Genomic DNA, 15,234 nt, shown 5'->3' on the forward strand with positions numbered 1-15,234 from the left:
AGATCTGGAGCAGGGCATCACTGAGCTCCTGGGCGGTTCAACCTGGTGATGTCAGATGGACCAAAACAGAACTCTCAGAGGTTTTCTATTGGATGTAGATCAGGTCTGCATGGGTACCATTTGGTGGCCTTGTTTCCATCATCCTCCAAGAACTGCATACTCCGCACCACATGATCAAAACATGAGGCCGGGCATTGTTGTGTACTGGCAGGAACCCAGGACCCACTGCACCAGTGTAGAGTCTGACAGTGGGTCCAAGGATTGCAGTTGCCAGGCCTGTAGAGGTCTGTGCATCCCGAGATCATCACTGACCGATCACCAAACCGGTCATGCTGAACCACTTCACGAGGCCACTCTTTTTCTGATTGTTTGGTCAGAGACATTCACACCAGTAACCTGCTGGAGGTTATTTTGTAGGAATAATGCAGGGCTGCTGATGGCTCGAGGATGTTCTACTGTCCTGTGCAGCTCTCCTAGAGTAGCTGCCTCATTGTTACCCCTCTCATGCACCTGGTGTTATTTCATTAACACCAGTGATGCTGAAATCTCCTCTGTTACTTACCTGACCAGACCAAGGCCCCAGAAGTTTAACTGACTTCATGTTATACTCTAAATAAAAAAGGTTTTGTTGTTGTTGGTTTTTTTTTTTTTTTTTAGCAATGTACACGTAGCTATAAGGTTAACAGATTTTATATGTCAGAGTTAAATTATTATCTACATCAAGAAGCAGGATTATTACAGTTTTGTATTTCTGATTATTTTCTATTTCTACATATTTACCATTTACTTTCTGAAGGTCTTTAACTTACAGTCATGTAAACATGTCAGTGCTCAATAAGAGTGTGATGCAAAGCTTCATCTGGCAGCTTGGGATCACTAATTTGACGATACACACCCAAACTAAAACTAACGACATTCTCGTTCCATGTTTTTTTGTTTGTTTGTTTTATGAGTACAAAATATCCTTTCAAGCGCTGCGTTAGGCTGGTGAATAAGTCTCAGTGCAGAGAGATATTGAGGTGAGATTCTACTACCAGTGCCCACCCCATATATCCACAGTCTGGGAACCAACTCTGTCCTCAAAGATGGCAACGCCCGACCCCTCAGGGTAGGGTTTGTCAGAGACCTCCAGAATTTGTGAGTGGAGGGAATGGCCGGCCTGCAGTCCTGACCTCAACCCCATTGATCACTTGTGCGATCAGCTTGGGTGTGATATTTATGCCAGAGTGACCAACAAAACCACACTGGCTGGCAAAAACTGGTTGAAGTGTGTGACCAAGTGTAACAGTGTTTATGTGGTATTATTCCACTTGCCACAAATGTCAGTGTAATGGGGAAACAGCGCCCCCCCTCTCGGTGTGGCTGGTTAGGTGAGGCTGGCTGCAGTAATCGCTGCCAGTCTGCCGTAGCCATACGAGAGGTGAGTTGTATTGTTCCGCACACAATGTAGCTAAGTAGTACAGACACATAAAACATGTTTGATTAGCTGATGGGCACCGAGTGTAATAAGTGCTTAGTGGACACATGTCCAACACCAGTTTATGTACTTTTCATTTGTTTATTATTGTGTAAAACTGTATGCTAAAGCAGAATGCTAATGGGATGTTCTGCCGTAGTGTGCTGTGCGGAGTGGTGTGTGGCGAGCCCCTTGCACTGATACAACACCGTTGTTTCCATTCAGGAAATAAAGTGGCAACGATTGATCAGAGACTCCTTGTCTTCTTAAAAACACAACACAGAGTCCAGGAGTCTGTTTGGGCCGAACTGTTGCAGCGGGGTGAAGCAGAAACCGGTTACACAAGCTGGTGACCAGCATGAGGAGGTGGTGCCAAGCTGTTGTGACTGTGTGTACAGGGTTGGGGAACGGGACCTGCAGGTTTTAGATCTCACCCTGGGTAATAATACTAATGCATACTTTATCAATCCCCGTGGGGAAATTACTCTCTCTGCATTTGACCCATTCACTCAGTGAAGCAGTGGGCAGCCACTAAGCAGGCGCACCGGGGAGCAGTGTGTAGGGACGGTACCTCGCTCAGGGGTACCTCAGGGTAGCCGTTCAGTGGATTCAAACCCCCGACCTTCCGATCATGGGGCCACCACGCTACCTACTGAGCTATCCCTGCCCCCCAATGAGCTATTCCTGCCCCTCAACACACCTGAATCAAATGATTAGTTCACTACCAGGCCTATGGAGAACTTCAGGGCATGTTGAGGAGGTCATTTAGCCATTTGAATCAGCTGCGTTGGATTAAGGACACATAGACAACATGCAGGACACCGGCCCTCGAGGCGTGGAGTTCCCCCACACCTGGTGTATGGTTCTTCCACATGCCACCTAGGACCCCGTTTGTTACATTCATAAATTGCTAAATATCCAATATGTCTTGCTTCTTCAAACTTCAATCATGCAGAAAATTCTTTTGGCACTGGGAGAGAAGATTTGAAAAGTTTGACAAGGACATGCCCCCCCATCAACCATAACTGACTGAAACAGGACTCACATATTCTCATATCATGTCAGATCCTTCTGACTTCACTGCGGCACAAGCCACTTTAACACCCCACTTACATAATGTACATTTCCAAATTTGGAACTGTAAATTTCCAGATTGTTTTATTCTATTTAACCTAATGTATATAATTCACTCACTTATTGCACATAATGTCCTCTTTGTATATATCTACTTACTTACTGTATGTAATGTTTTCTCTCTCTTTTATGCACAGTCGAGGAGCGTATCAGGTCACATTTTACTGCGTGTTATACTTGTATAACTATGTACGAGACAAATAAAAGATTTTAAATCTTGAAGTTTTGCATGGGTGCAACCCATATACCCAACTTTGCTGCTCTACCAACATTTTCCTTAAAAATGTGCCACCATTTAAGAGGAAGTAAAGATTTTATACCAGTGGTATAAGATTTATGGCCAAAAAACACTGACACAACAAAGAAATAATCAAACACAAATTTCCTTACTTTTTGTGCTAAGTTTGAAAGGATGGATAGACAATATCCTTTTAGTTAGTTCCCAGGTTTTTTAGTTTCTCAGTTTTTTAAACTCTTTTTAATTTTTATTTCAGTTAATGAGAATGATTCTTCACACCTACTTTTAGTTTATTTTTATTTAACTTTAAGAACCTTGGCAATAATTATAATGTCAGAAATGGAGGACAAGAGAATACATTATATTTACATTGAAACAAAAGTCCAAAGAACAAAACATCTACAGCATTTAACAAATGTCACAGGAATACCAGTAACTAACTAGCAGGATGACCACAGGGTAACACAACAGACAGTAAAGGAAACAGGACTATTAATACACACAGAATGGTAATGAAAGGCAGTGGGAACAGGTGAAACAAACTAGACACAGGGGTAGATAATAAAGGCAATCAGGTAGTGATGGAAGTAAAACTAAACACAAGACAACACAGGAAATGATCAACAAACACTGAAAACCAGGAAACACTGAAACAGAGGGAGGGAGCGCCGAGTAACTCGAACTAAAATACAATCATGACTAAAGAGCAAAATGATATGATAAACAAGCTAAAAGACATAAAGCAGCCGAGCAGAGCACCAGTTCTGAACTTCAACCAAATACAAGCTCGGGGTCATGACAAATACCAAGAGTGCAGAAATGAGAGTGTTAGGAGAAAGCCTCTGTAAACTGACAGCAGTGTGATTTTTAAAGCACAGCCACAATATACAGTGGCATATGCATATCAATATTTTACACTGCCATAAAGAACTAATGTAGGCCTACTCTCACTTAGGGAAGTAAGTGATGTGATGGCTTATGAACTGAGTGGAATATAAGTTACTTCTGATTATACTTCATGTGAAGAGTAGTCGCAGAAAATACTGCAACCCTGGTTCATGTAACCAGACTGTGATCTTATATGTGTAGGATCCAGTTATGTTTTTTCTATTGACACGACATCGATACTTTAAACACTGTATTGGATGCATTGATGCTTTGGAGATCGATACACCTACCCCCACTGCAGGGCAGTAAAAGTCTACGTTTTACTCAGTGACACTAAATCACTAAGATAATCTTTAAAAAAAGGACTTGTGATGTTTATGTCTTTATTTCCCAGCGGTGCTCATTTGGCACATTCTGCATTATTTCAACACATCTAGCTGTCTGTCTGTCTGTAGTTAGATAGACAGACAGATAGACAGACAGACAGACAGACAGATAGATAGATAGATAGATAGATAGATAGATAGATAGATAGATAGATAGATAGATAGATAGACTGTAAAAAAGAAATTGAAGCAGTAGTTTGGGATGGAGCAGGGACAGAAAGAGAGAAAAGGAGAGAGAGAGGCTCTCTCAAGTAGTGGGGCGGGGAGGGGGCGGTCTGCACGCAGTGATTGGAAAATATCGAAGACGCGCACGCGCTAATCCGATGATGAGTCTCCGTTACAGAGGCAGGGAGGGGTGTGTGTGTGTGTGTGTGTGTGGGGGGGGGGGGGGGGGGGGGAGGTCTGTGGAAATAAAAAAAGAAAAAAAAAGAAAAAGTGGGACCTGGGCGGGAGCATCTTTCGCTCGCGCGCCGCGTCCCTTCTGAGCCTTTTGTGTTTGAAACTCTCATATCCCACATATCAATAATTCAAGCGCGCGCGACAGAGCAGACGGAGCTCCCCCCTCTGCGCTATGAGTTCTGCTGCCTCGTCACTCGTCCAGGGCCCTTCCGCTGCGCGCACGACTCTCCCTTACTGTGTTTCCAAGTGACAGATAAGCTGCTGAGAGGTGGGAAAACAGGAAAGGAACAGGTGAAAACTGGGGACTCGCCTGGAGATACGGGTTAATAAAGCAATTGTTGAAAAAAAGGAGCAGAGACGCCTAAAACTAAACCGTCTGGGTTTGAGACACTCCGCCAGGGAGTTCACGTTAGGCTAATTAAATCCAAGAAAGCGGAGTTGCACCTAGTTGTAAAACGAACCTTTTAAGGTTAATCGAGGAACAGTGGGAAACTCTTCCTACCTGACTTTTTTTTTTTTAAAGGGGAATAGACCCACTCCGGTTTGAGGTGTGAAGACGACCTGAACAAGTTCACTGCTCGGTTCCGACATGCTGGCGTTTTGCCTTTTAAGTGCCGTGTGGCTTGCGGCGAGTCCGGTTCGCGCTCAGAACGAGACGGAACCAATCGTCCTGGAGGGAAAGTGCCTCGTGGTGTGCGACTCCAACCCGACCTCGGACCCCACGGGCACAGCGCTCGGGATCTCGGTGCGCTCGGGAAGCGCAAAGGTGGCGTTCTCCGCAGTCCGGAACACCAACCACGAGCCCTCCGAGATGAGCAACCGGACTATGGTCATCTACTTCGATCGGGTAGGAGACAAAAGATATAGTCCAATGTGACAGAGAGAAGAAAAAAAAAGATTCCAGCTCAGTGTTTGTCTGTTTTTAATCTTCTTACAACCTGAAGAAGAAATGTTGTAAGACATAAAAGTTTCAGATGATCTATTTTTATTGTGTAGACTATAGAATGCGTGCTGTTTTAGGTGAACTGTATTAATATGCTGGGAAGACAGTTTTTACTACTGATGGCGGGGGTGGGGGTAAAATATAATTTAGTCGATGTCACAAAGGCGTCAGGAATAAAACTGGCATTTCCCCCCTGCACGTTAGAGCACCACAGATATTCCACTTCGCCTTCCTGCAAACTACGAATTTAGACTGTGCGCAATAAATACTCCACTTAGTCAACAGACATGTTGCGTAAGACCATTAGAAAGACGAAAAACAAGTATCCAGGTTAACTTGGGAGATAGATAATACCACAGCGGCGGAGCTGTGCGCAGATGCATCGTGTCTCCGGTGGTGTTGGCTGTCGGAGATAACAGACTGTGGATTCATTTTTTAGGTAGTAAATTTTATTGGTAAAGTGGCTGTGTAGCCAGGTATGCAAGGCTTTTCAATATCTCAACTTTTTGAGCTGACGGGGTGGGATATGGGAACTGACATCTCTCCAAATAATTTAGTAAGGGAAGGTCACGAGAGTGAGATCCTACCCGGCTGCCGTTAAAGGTTAATTCTCCCTCAAACTGCCGTTCAATTTCACGTCATAGTTCGCCTCCATCCATAAAATCAGACATTTGGCTGCAGGAGTGCATAATTGAAAAATTCATTTGAAAGCTCGATCAAGTTCCCTTCCAGTCCCCATAAAGTTTAGAAGTTCTGACAAGGAGAAAAATCCCAGATAAAAAGCAGAGAGTTTTCCATCTACATGAGTGAATCTGAGTGTGTGGTCTGGGGCCAGGGGGAGCACAAGAGTCTCAACAGGGTGTCTGCCCCAGAAACATGTGGGTTGAATGGATTAGTCAATTCCACACCAAATAAACAACAGAAGAAATTCTGGATGAAGTATTTGGCTGTATAAAAATCCATTTTCTCACAAAGGGGAGCACAAATTAGTTTGTTTCCTCGTCAAGTCATTTTTGAAATAAAAATATTTTGAGTTGGTTGCAGTTGTGTTTCGCGCAGCATGACAAAGCGGTTGTACCAGTGAATTTCTTTCTGTCTGTCTTTCTGTCTGTCTGTCTTTCAGGTTCTTGTAAATGTTGGGAGGAATTTTGACGAAGAGAGAAGCAACTTCATTGCACCACGGAAAGGAATTTACAGTTTTAACTTCCACGTAGTTAAAGTCTACAATCGCCAAACTATACAGGTAACGCCTGTTTGTGTATTTGTCATGTGTGTGTGTGTGTGTACCTGTGCTTTTCGACCACACTGCTTGACAGCTGGATGTTCTTGCCTATATAAGTCGAACATGAGCTGCAGCGTCGGTCATTAGATGTTTGAGATGTCTGTCTCCAGAGACAACGACAGCAGAGGCCGCCGTTAATAGTGTGAAAGCTAGCCCTCCGCCACCTGCTGGGCCAATCATAATTAATCAATACATGCACAGAGGATGGAGCCAAATGAAGCCCGTGTAACCAGCAGGAGGACGGGGCTGCTGTGGTGAGCGCGAGGGGTGCGTGGCTCCGGCGTCTTTACTTTCAGCACCACGGACAGCAACGTCCCCCTCTGTCTGTTTCCCTGACAAAACGAGACAACAGGAAGATTTTGATTATTTAGAAGAGATTTTGAAGAGAGCAAGACAGGCATTTTAATTTTCTCCCTCAAGCAAACAACGTCACACACAAACAGGTTTTAAGTAGAAGTAACATGTTTTCTATTTATTTGTTTGTCACACCCTCACTCGCATGCACCGCCTGGAGTGTGGTCCGTCACAAGTCTTCTTTTATCCCACTAATAACTCCTCTTATAGCTTAGCTGTAGTTTCCACATTTCTTTTGATGTGTCAAGTGATAGGAAGCTCTTAAGCAGTCCCATTTCTAGCATTTAACATGCGCGTGATGATGCTTTACAAGCCACACAGCGTTAATTACAATGTAAGTCTTGCAATTTAATCCGTTGTGTAATTATGCTGTTGGCTCCCCTGAGGCTTTGGCATTATGTTTTGCTACTTATACATTATTATTGGAGTCTTGCATTAATTAGCATGGCAGCGGAAGAAACAACAATAACAGCAACGAGGAGAGCGGGCAATATTTGAGAGGGAAAGCTGCGTCGGGCTTGCCACATGCTCCCAGTCATTTTGTGTGTGCCTGTATGCAGAAGATGCTGGATGGCAAACACTTGACTCTTGGCACTGTCACATTATCATTTATAGCTATGAGATATAAAAGTAAAAACTTTGAGTTTTAAAAGCACATACTTTGGGCTAAGTCCTGTTCAATATAAGCCCTCTGAAGTCTTAAACATTTTAAAATCAATAACTGTTGAAAACTGATTGTGGATGATTCGAAGAAGCTTTGTTCTGGCATGCTTTCTGACATAAAATAGACCAGTGTAGGTTGTCCTCTCTCCTCCAAGCATCCAGCCTGCGTGCTGCTCACCCTCAACCTCTTCCACTCATCCTCCTCCCATCCATCCAGCGCATCTGCTGTGTTGAAAACTCCCACTGTTTGATTGCCTTAGAGGCAGCTACTGTGGTGCATGCAGGAGACGAAAGACAGCAGGAAAAGAAGAGCAGTTGAGAGTAAATTAAAAAAAAAAGAGGGACAAGGGGATGGAGAAGAAGGGGGTGGGCGCACAGGGGTGATAGGACAAAGGAGAGGAAAATGAAAGTAAAGAGAAAATGGGGGATGATAGAAATGGAAAGGAGAGATAGGAATGCATGAAAGAGAAAAGGAGACATAATGGACCAAACGGGAAGAGAACGAGCAAATGAGACAGGAAAAAGCCAAATATCACGAGTCGCTATTGATTAGCAAATGCTGCATACGTGTAGGAAAGGATAAACATTTTGTTCCATCTCATCAGTCCTTTCCTGTGCACGGATCTGCCTGTTTATCTGGGAGGTTCAGAGAGGTAATGTGGGTGTCTTTGCTTTATGCCTCCGAATTAAAAATACATATGGAAAATGAAATGCGGCATATTCTCCCATCTAAAGGGAACTCGTATCGCTCTAGCCATCCATGTCGGCTAATAGGGGGCTTATTTACAGTGTTTATAAAAATCACTTACTGTATAGGTATGAAATATTTTGCCACTTGTGAAAATGAGTTGCATTTCCAGCGTGTGCCACAGCACTCAAAACAAATAAAAGAAATAAATTCCACATCATGAATTCTGAATGTTTCACATCTGTAACTCAAATATCAATAAGACATTCACACAAGGTGCTGGTAGACTCTGAGTCCTCTCAGATTCAGTAGGCTGATTTTTAATTAGATGTTTATTTTTTGTGCATTTTTGAAGACCGTGATAATCTATATTGAAAATTACTGGAGGTAGTAAACAGAGGTTAATAAGCTCTTTGACCACTGCGCAGCAACTTTAAAAAAACACAGGATCACAGCCTATTATCAACAGCTTGTTATTACTAAGTAGATGTTTGCATTGTTTTAAAAATTGGTTTCAATTATCTCTGTGAAATTTGCACTGGATATTCATTTTAGCGACCTGTAAACAATTCTAGTTTTGTTAGTAAAAGATCCAGCAGAACATTATGAAAAATATATTGCCGTCTGGTTTTACAATGTAAAAAAGTGGATATTTTACAGCAGTATTTTAAGCATGTGAGCATATTCAGAAGTAGCTTTCATAAAAGCCTCAAGTCAAAGCCGGCCTGTAGCTCTGAAAGTGACACAAAGAACACAGCTAAAATGCCTCACGCTGTGTGTATTATAGGCCTTTCTGTTACTTTGATTTTCCCATTTAGAGCAAAAACCCAGAGGCTTGACTTCAAGCTGCTCATAGCACACGGCCCAATAACAAGAAATGTTACCTTTTTACACATAGCTCTTCGACCAAGTAGTTGCACATGTCCCTAACACACCTACATGTATTCCCAAGGCAACGTTTTTTATTCTCAGCTTAAAGTGAGTGGGGTCATTCAAATAAAACATCTTTATTGTCATTACACATGTATAAATACAGGCTAACGAAATACAGTTTGCATCTAATCAGAAGTGCAATAGGAGCAGATTATATACAGATGTTTATATTGCTATACAGAGAGCAAATGTACAGAAGTGCTGCTCAACACGATTTCAGAAGTCATGCAGTACAGAAAACCCAGTCGCCGTGTTCACTACACTATAGCAAGAAGACCACAGGGGCCCAATATAACGTTAGTCTGCTACATACACAGTGACACTGAGACGCATGTTTACCATCACCGTTGGTAACTGTCGTCACTTACTGTGACACATGAAATCACATTTATCTGAATGATATTATAAAGAATTGTAGAATTAATATAAGAATTATATTATAAAGAATGCCAGTTTATCATTTGTTTAAGCTTAAAAGTAAAAAATTGCATTTGAAGCAAAACTTTAAATATTTCAACTGCTTCATATTCTGAGCAGTGCTGCTATTAGTTACATTAAAAAGTAATTATTCTGATTACACAGTAACCTGTAATAAGATATTACAAAGAGCATAGTTTGAATCAGATTTGGTCAAATCTATTTTTTTTTAGAACGTACAGTATTAAAAATCTATTTAAATAAATAAGAGTATATTTTGACAATTATACACTCCAAGAATATTTATATATGATCTATAAATTCACAGTATACATGTTACTGCGTTACATAAGGCCATCGTTTTTAGTCATGTCTCAAGTGGTTTTCCCATAGAAGCACCACTTCATTAAAGTGTTGTCAAATTCTGTTTTAAAAACACTTTTAAAGATTGATACGTGCACACACCACTGAGATGAAAATTTGCATAAGCCACATTCCTTCTAAACGTACTTAAATATCCTCAAACAGTTTATTTAATATAGTGTGACTCCTCCGTGCTGCTCTCCACTGCAGATAACACATTTATTAGACACAAGCACAAAAATAGGAGGCCACGTTACCTCGACCGAGGTATGTGTCAAGACGCGGCAAATAATTATCACGCCAAAAAGATTAAAAAATGATTTCTGAAAATGGCAAATGGTCGTAGTTTCAAGCTAGGGCCTGAAAGAGCCTGCTGCCTCGTCTGACACTATTCAGCACTGAATTCAAACAAGCGTACAAACATTGTTTAAAAAGTGGTCTTTGATGCTTTTATGTTAAAATGCTAGACGCCCATATGAAAGATGGCTGAAGTTTTTAATAACTGAACTTTAAAGTCTTTAACACTTCTTGACTTTGGATGACGTCAAAGTATTTTTTCATTCAGTCGTCTCAGGCACAGTTCTGGCGTTGACCACTAAAGGCACCACCCATCCGCTGTTCACACATTCTGTGTGTTTGTAAGGTGGAGCCGGTCAGGAGAAAAAAGGGCGGTTGGCCTTAAAAGGACTGAGCTAAAACAGCTTGTTTCAAACTGAAGGCTGCCCCAGCACCCAGTGTAGCGCCAACACGTAATATATGTAGCCATTTAGCACCTGTCACTTGTTCAAAGTGTATCTAATGTAGAGTTGCAACATAAAAAAAGTGGTTCGAATCTTCACAAGATGGTGGTTCAAAGATTTTTGAGTTAGTAACTCACTTCAGCCATGTTTCAGGCGAAGCAGCAGAGCAGAGGAGAGAGAGGAGGGGTCCGTTTGCTTTAAACACTACAACAAGGATTGGCACAGTAAATTACCACTAGTGGTAATGGTGATAAAGGTCAACAAATAGACATTATAATTATGGTGCACGATGTACCGTGATGATAATATTTATTTGATTTTATTGCTGGAAATGGGAAAAAGTTAAACTACGTAGCTTCAATTAAAAGAATAGACTGAAACCCAGATAACCTAGCATTAATGTGGAGCGGACTGTACTGCATATGGATCTGTTGCACCATGAACAGAATGAACTGCATGAAATATAACAAATAATTAATAGAAATACGATAGGCTTGTGCTCCTGGTTCAGAGAGTGTTTATTTCAGAGGCGAGTCAAAGCCACATAAATAAACATCTTATCTGTTCTTAGGTTCTCTTGACTTAGAAAGTATGGCAAGGGTAAGCATTGTTTACGCTCTACAGGTAATCAGTCGGTCTACTATTTCACACCAGTCCAACCGTTATGGTCATCTAAAAATCACTGTATTAAATTTTATATAAAGCGTACATATACGAGGACACATACAAATTTCAGTGATCAGCTGCGTTTTAAAGCCAAATGGGTACCACCATTAGCATTTGTGATTCAGGGCTCAACTGTAGTGTAAAACCACCCTATATAGGCACCACATTGTACTAAGTTGATACACACGTCTTCCCCCAAGCATTGGGTGATCTTGATCCAATGCCACCCTCATGTGAAAATATCACAACATTTGTAAACAATATACATTTTTGGTAGCGTCCTGTTAGCTACATGGTTACAGCACACGTGTCTGTGCTTTGGTTTTGTTCCAGCGGTGCACCTGTGATCTGTGTCAGAGCCACTCCGGTCTCCTAAGCTTCCATCTGGCTCTGTTACACTTAAATGCCCCATAAAAGGTGAGAAAACATAGAAGTGTTTGAAGAAGAAAAAAATCTTGCCAGCCAAAAACAATTGTGCCAGGTGTTAATGACAGTGAGGATCCACGGTGATACTTTAAGCAAGAGACACATTCCTCAATAAGCCGCTGTGGCTCTGCATTAGTGTGGCACAAAAGATTCACCCATTTTTATTCTTGGACTTACTTTATGCTAATCATAATTTACAGATCATGCAAATTTCCCAATTAACTGATACTCATCAACAGTCAGCCGACACTAATAAGAATCTAAGAATGCAGAGCTATGCCTTTTGGTTGTGTTATGAAAAATATGCCAGGAGGTCAAACAGAAAGTCACCTTTCAGCGTTTGCCATGTATTCGTTTTTTGCACACTCTGACATTTTAATGAGTTTGGTTGGGCGGTATCGATTGTCAGAAGATGAAGCATTTGATTAGAAAACACTGCGTTCTTCCAGAGTAAAGTGATAAACAGGCAAATATACAGAACATCGTTAAAATATGAGAGGTAATTAATAGCTACACAATATTATAATTTATGTAGAATACATTTATACAAAATGTTCTGTATTGTGAGCATCTAATAACAAAGAAGATGTTTCTAAGCTTTTCCTTTTCATTTATAGTTAACACACACACACACACACACACACACACACACACACACACACACACACACACACACACACACACACACACACACACACACACCCTTGTTTTCACTGCGTCAGAGGACAGTACACTTTTATCCTTTCAATTAAATGACTTATATTGTTACATTGTGGGGAAATTTGCTTTTTCCCACCAAAAGGGTGGCAGGTACAACTTGATTCTATTGAAGCGATACACACGGATTTATACAGTGACACACAGTCTGCCAGCCAGATGCTTGGTGTCGTATTTATCTAATGAACCTGTGCTCAGTCTCGCAAAGGTTGCACTGAATTTATGCTCATGTGTGAAAGAGAGGAGGAGTCGGGCGTTCTTTGGGTATTAATTTTCTTTAAATCGAACAGGGTTGATGTAACAAATGAGTCATTAGGACATAATGTGAAAAGACAGGATATTTACATATCTCACTGACATCTCTTTAAACAAAGAGCAATATTTAAATTTAGCACTCAGGATTATAGGAAAATACTTTTAGCCATTCGTGGCTGGACTTGCACCACACAAAACCGCTTCCTGTTAATTACCACAGTAAAAACAACTCTTGCATTTAGCAGACGCAAGGTGTGTGTCTGCACGTCTGCAAGATGAAACAGGGCAGCTGTGTTAATACCACAGACAGTACACACTGTCTGTAGCATTATGAGATGATGGGCACTTAGTCTGAGGTTCAGTGCTTTGCTCGGTATAATTTTATATTCAGTTTTTATTTGATTTTGACGTTTGTCTTTCTTGTACTCTGTGTTTTCTTGCATGGTATAAATAATTTAAGTAGCTGAATTGTGGGTATATTCAATTTCCTCTGGCTTATGGTGTGTGTAATATAAATATTAGAGACTCATAGGACCATCTGGTCTTGTTGGAGTTTTCAGATGATCTGTCTTAATTATCTTTCATGTGGTTTGACATTTGGCAACAGATCCAGAGTTGCATGTTTTTCTGACTTTCACCAGTGGGAAAAAACAACAACAAAAAAAGACAGTTGAAGGCTCTGCCCAGCGGTTTCCTCAAATTAATGATGTTGTTCCCTGAGGCAGTATTGATGAAGACGGGTGTGATCTGCTGACATTTGTTAAGATCTGTTTTTGTGCCTGTGTGAGTCTGTGTGTGTGTGTGTGTGCACAGTTCAGCTGTGACCTTTGCTCCGGTTGCCTCCATCTCTTTGAATAAATGCTGTTTCATTTTTTGATCATTTTCACAGAAACTCTTTACAAAAGCACCAAATCAACTTTTCAGAGTGCTTTGAACAGAAAACAGTCATTTGTGCCAGTGGATGACAGTTAGGCAACACGTGCCAATCCATATTCTTCAAAGTGAAGCATTCAGACATCATTCATTGATTGTTTACAATATAACATGTCAGAAAACATCAACAAATACCCCAAAACATCTGACTCGAATGAGACTTGCATTAAATTGGTACGAGTGCCAGAACAGCGCCCAGGAAAAATATGCTGCTATCAGTTCTAACATCGCTGTCCTCTAATATAATAATGATGACAATCATATTTGATATTATGTTGTGTTTAGATTCTGTTATCAACTGTGTAGATGAAAGGGCAAATGTAGCATTTTCAGTAAATGTTGGTCATTTTTTTATATATTCTATTTAAAAAAGGTAAATGTTGCTATAAAACACTCCAGGAAAATCCAGGATTCTTTCTATCTGGAGCTGTTCAGTGTGTTTGACTCCTTTAGTAAAGCAGCTGCTGTAGTGATGCCGTCAGTGCAACCTTTTCAGCCCAATCCTCATCAGAATAAGTCTGTTACTAACTTGGGACACATTGTTAGCACTTCTTTAAGTATTCCTTAACAGTGCAAACAGTGGTCACAGCTTCATCAGTGGACAGCAGACACACAGCTTCAACAGTGCAAAGATTTCACTCACAGCTGCAACAAACTGGATGTCTCCAAACTGCGTTCGTATATGAATATGATGATGATTACACAGAAACCCTGATTTTTTTCTTCAAAGGTTGATAACGACAGTCAAATGATGCTGTGATATACTTTATGGTTGAGCTTCAGCCTCTCTGCTCTGTCTGACACACACAGTAATGGGGACAGCCAGGTGAAGTGAAGACAACACGTTTACTTCAAGCTCAATGAAACACACGGACCAAGCCAAACGGTCCCACTGTTCAGTGTGACTGGACAAATAAAGTTAGTGTGGTAGACGCCAACAACAGATTACACATTTTGGTTTTCTCTGGGTATTAAAAGTTTGAACTGCCAGGAGATGACCTCAGAGGCCCGTTACCGAACACCCTCAAACCTGCTTAGCATGAGACTGAGGTGAAAAACATCGTTAGTCAGCTGTGACAAAATTTGGTATAACAGCTGCTAGTTTCCTTATCTTGACCCTTTAATACAGAAAATAGGATCAAAAAGACGTCATGTTAAGATGTAAAAGTAATTAAGTAATGCTGAAATAGGGTCAAATAGTTCTTTTGTTAAACTTTGTGAGCACAGAGTTTGTGTGCTTTCTTTCAAAAGTTCTGTACCTGCTTTGGTCAGTGAGTCATTTCTTCTGTGCCTGTTTTCCAAATGGCATCTGGAAATTCATTCCTAATGAGGCTTCCTGCTATCAAATGAAAA

The 15,234-nt window shown here is 41.1% G+C and overlaps 1 protein-coding gene across 1 annotated transcript in view; it reads left to right on the plus strand.

The window, feature by feature from the left end:
* Positions 1-4,601: 4,601 nt before the first annotated feature.
* cbln1 (cerebellin 1 precursor) overlaps positions 4,602-15,234 on the plus strand; it is a 28,223-nt gene continuing 17,590 nt past the window's right edge. The window contains exons 1-2 of the mRNA XM_063480220.1: positions 4,602-5,348; positions 6,568-6,687. Coding sequence (XP_063336290.1) covers positions 5,091-5,348; positions 6,568-6,687 — 378 coding nt within the window. The 5' untranslated portion in view covers positions 4,602-5,090. The remainder of the gene's footprint in view (positions 5,349-6,567; positions 6,688-15,234) is intronic.

This window comes from Pelmatolapia mariae, linkage group LG7 (assembly GCF_036321145.2).
Source record: "Pelmatolapia mariae isolate MD_Pm_ZW linkage group LG7, Pm_UMD_F_2, whole genome shotgun sequence".
NCBI classification, from domain to species: domain Eukaryota; kingdom Metazoa; phylum Chordata; class Actinopteri; order Cichliformes; family Cichlidae; genus Pelmatolapia; species Pelmatolapia mariae.